This window comes from Eucalyptus grandis, chromosome 2 (assembly GCF_016545825.1).
Source record: "Eucalyptus grandis isolate ANBG69807.140 chromosome 2, ASM1654582v1, whole genome shotgun sequence".
Lineage (NCBI taxonomy): Eukaryota > Viridiplantae > Streptophyta > Magnoliopsida > Myrtales > Myrtaceae > Eucalyptus > Eucalyptus grandis.
In genome coordinates this window covers 26594199-26597592 of record NC_052613.1, presented here as the reverse complement: position 1 = coordinate 26597592, position 3394 = coordinate 26594199, and the positions used below count along the sequence as shown (strand labels likewise).

The following is a 3394-nucleotide window of genomic DNA, read 5'->3' as shown; positions in this document are numbered from 1 at the left end:
CGTCGGCATTGCAACCGCCATCCTCTTATGCCACCGGTTCCTCCTAGACCTGCTATTCGAGGTTGTGGTGTCCGTCGAATTCACAATACTCCCTTTTTTTAACTTGTTCAATCAACGGGTGTCATCATAACCCCACATTAACCAATCCAATGCTGTCGGATTCTCTACATGGGCATCGGCCGAACACCCTCCACAAACTCAAACGAGACGAAGGAGATGGGTTGATGCCATGTGGAAGAAAAAGCAAGTATCGATACCATCTCTGCATCTTTATTTATCGTTTTCTACTAGATAATGTATTCAGCCGTGCCAGGATTTTTGCTAAAAAAGGAAAGATAGTTTGTTTTATCTATAGTTTGGCCAATGAGAAGTTCGTATATTGTCTGGTTTTTCATAACTTCGTCTCAGCTACCCTGGTAAAATCTTTGATCAAATCTTCTGTTGAATTTCGTCTTGGCTAGCTATGTCTCCCACGCCCCCGCAATTCATTATTTAAGTAGATTAAATCTGTTGACAGTTATTGCTAATGGAATTTGATCTCCAACACAGATTATTTTGTGGCCTTCACTTCAAAGTGTTCATTCCAACGTTTACAAAAGCACAAGAGAACGAAATTCTCTCCTTCGAAAGCAACAAAAGCCAGAGAAGAAGAAGAAGAAGCACGAGAGATATCATCGCCGGCATGAATCCGCTAGTTAAGTTTCGCCCAACCGATGAGTACCTTTTCACTCACTACCTCCAGCAGAAAGCAATGGGCGCGCCGTTGCCTCCTGGTCTTATCGAAGAGTGCGACCTCAACAGCCAAGAGCCTTGGAGGATCTTCGACACCACCTTGGAGCAGACATTCTACGTTTTCACCACGTTGAGAAAGACCAAGTCGAGGGTTTTAAGGACCGCCGGATCCGAGACATGGAAAGAGCAGCACGCGACGAAAATCAGTCTTGGTGAGTTGGTTGGCTACAAGAAGTCCTTCAAGTTTCAAGGTGGACGTGGCTCGAGTGCAACGAGCGGGCGCTGGATCATGTACGAGTTCTCAATGTGCGACGAGAGGGTTGTGAAGAAATGAAGAACAGAGAAGCAAAGAACAGAGAACAGAGAACGAAGAACAGAGAACACAGGATGTAGAGGAAAGATTTCTTTACTTCTGTAATCAACAAGAGCAAAGCATACATTCAACTGAGAGCTTTTCTATTGGCTCTTCAATTACACTTCTTGCTTTTCTCGCCATCTCTCTCTATGCTATCCTCTGTTGTTTTATACTCAAGGAAGATGATGAAAACAAATCAACCGACTCAACACCGGTTTAACAACTTCGGTTTTACATCTAACAGACTAACCACTCTAATGTATTAGAACACGTGTATTTACTTTTGTTTCAAGTCTTCAAGCTCTGCAAACACGTGTGAAGTCTTCAAGCTCTGCAAACACGTGTGATGAGCAAACTCTCTCTTCAAGTCAGTCTTGAATTTACTATCTTCAAACGTTTCTTCGTTTCTTATGCATTGCCACAGATGCAATGCATTGCCACAGACTGCAGTCTTCAAGTCAGCTTCTTTAACATCCCCCCGCAAATTGGGAGGGGGTAAATACCCCAAGCCCAATTTGGTTCGAAGACTAAAATGTAGGAAGCGAGGTAAAGATTTTGTAAAAATATCTGCAAGTTGACGAGTACTGGGAATATAAGAAACAATCAAGGATCCAGAAGCAACCTTTTCACGAACAAAATGAAAATCTACTTCAATATGCTTTGTGCGAGCATGTAGAACAGGGTTAAGTGATAGAGCAATAGCTAATTTGTTGTCACAAAAGAGAGATGTTGGAGCAGATAAGCCAATGCTAATGTCTCAAAGGACAAAACTAACCCATGTAAGATCAGCTGTTGCTGAGGCTAAAGCTCGATATTCAGCTTTTGTCGAGGAACGAGAGACTGTAGATTGTCGTTTTGCTGACCAAGAAATGAGGTTGGAGCCAAGATATGTACAAAACCAGTAGTAGATCGCCTGGTAGTACTACATCCTGCCCAATCCGCATCAGCAAAACCATACAAATGCATGAAGCTATTGGAATGAATGGTTAGTCCAAGAGTAACAGTGCCTTTCACGTATTGAAGAACTCTTTTGAGCTTGTGAAAATCACCTAATGTAGGCTGCTGCATCTTTTGACAGAGAAGATTAGTGGCATAAGCAATATCTGGACGAGTTATAGTGAGATATTGAAGTCCACCCACAAGACTTCGATACTCAAGGGGATGCTGCAATAAGATATCATCAGTTATCATGGCTGCAGGCCGTAATGAGAGAGGAGTAGAAACAGGTCTGCAATCTTTCATATTAGCTCGAGTAAGTAGATCGAGAGCATATTTGGTCTGAGAAAGAAATAAGTCTTGTGTGGTTTGTTTAGCCTCAATTCCCTAAAAATAATGCAGGAGACCAAGATCCTTCATATGAAATTGAAGGCTTAGTAGATGAATTAAGTTGGAAAGTAAGTGAGCTGAACTTCCAGTGAGCACAATATCATCTACATAGAGTAATAACAGTATGGTGTCTGAGCCATGGTGAAACACAAATAATGAAGATCCGTGGTGCTGCAAGAAAACCCATTCTCAAGAAGAGAGTTACTGAATTTATCAAACCAGGCTCGAGGTGCTTGACGAAGACCATAAAAGGATTTCTTAAGCAGACATACATGATGAGGCTTCTGAGAGTGTATAAAACCCGGTGGCTGCTGCATATACACTGTTTCATTCAAAGTACCATGTAGGAAGGCATTCTTAACATCAAGCTGATGGATCGGCAATGTTTTGTCATTGCCACAGAAAAAATAATTCGAATAGTAGCATGTTTAATGACATGGCTGAAGGTCTCTGAAAAAGAAGATGGAAACTTCATTGAATCCAAAATTGAATATCAAAAACCCTTTTGACCAAAAAAAAAAAGAAAAACCTAATTTTCATATTTCACGTATCTGGATCTCCGAGACAGAGACTGTACAGTTGCTGTTTCGCAAGGGAAAAAGGAGTGTTCGTCACAGGAGCACGTCCAAATCTTCAAGGCCCACGAAGTCGTCTGGATTGTATCCGCAGCGGACGGCGGAGTCCTCCGGCGAAGTCAAGGAACCTTCGCGGCCGCTGTCCATGTCGCTGTCCTCCAACAGATATAGAAACCCATCCGGGTCGAACCCGTGATCCTCAAGGTCGCCGTCCTCCAGTAGATTCAGCAACTCTTCGGGATCAAACCCATGATCCTCAAGATCGGAGCTCGTGGGGGTCGACACCGCTCCCAAACTTCCGCCGCCGGCAGCGTTTGATCCTCGACCCTCGAGATCAGAGAGCGCCGGGATGGACTCCAGTGCCGGACTTCCACCGCCATCGGCCGAGTTCTCCGGCGGAGACAAG

At 43.6% G+C, this 3394-nt stretch overlaps 1 protein-coding gene across 1 annotated transcript; it reads left to right on the top strand.

The window, feature by feature from the left end:
• The first annotated feature begins 682 nt into the window (after positions 1-682).
• LOC104434876 (NAC transcription factor 32) lies at positions 683-1066 on the top strand. The gene has a single exon (XM_010047730.2). It carries the CDS (start codon positions 683-685, stop codon positions 1064-1066), a length of 384 nt encoding a protein of 127 aa, XP_010046032.2.
• Positions 1067-3394: the final 2328 nt, after the last annotated feature.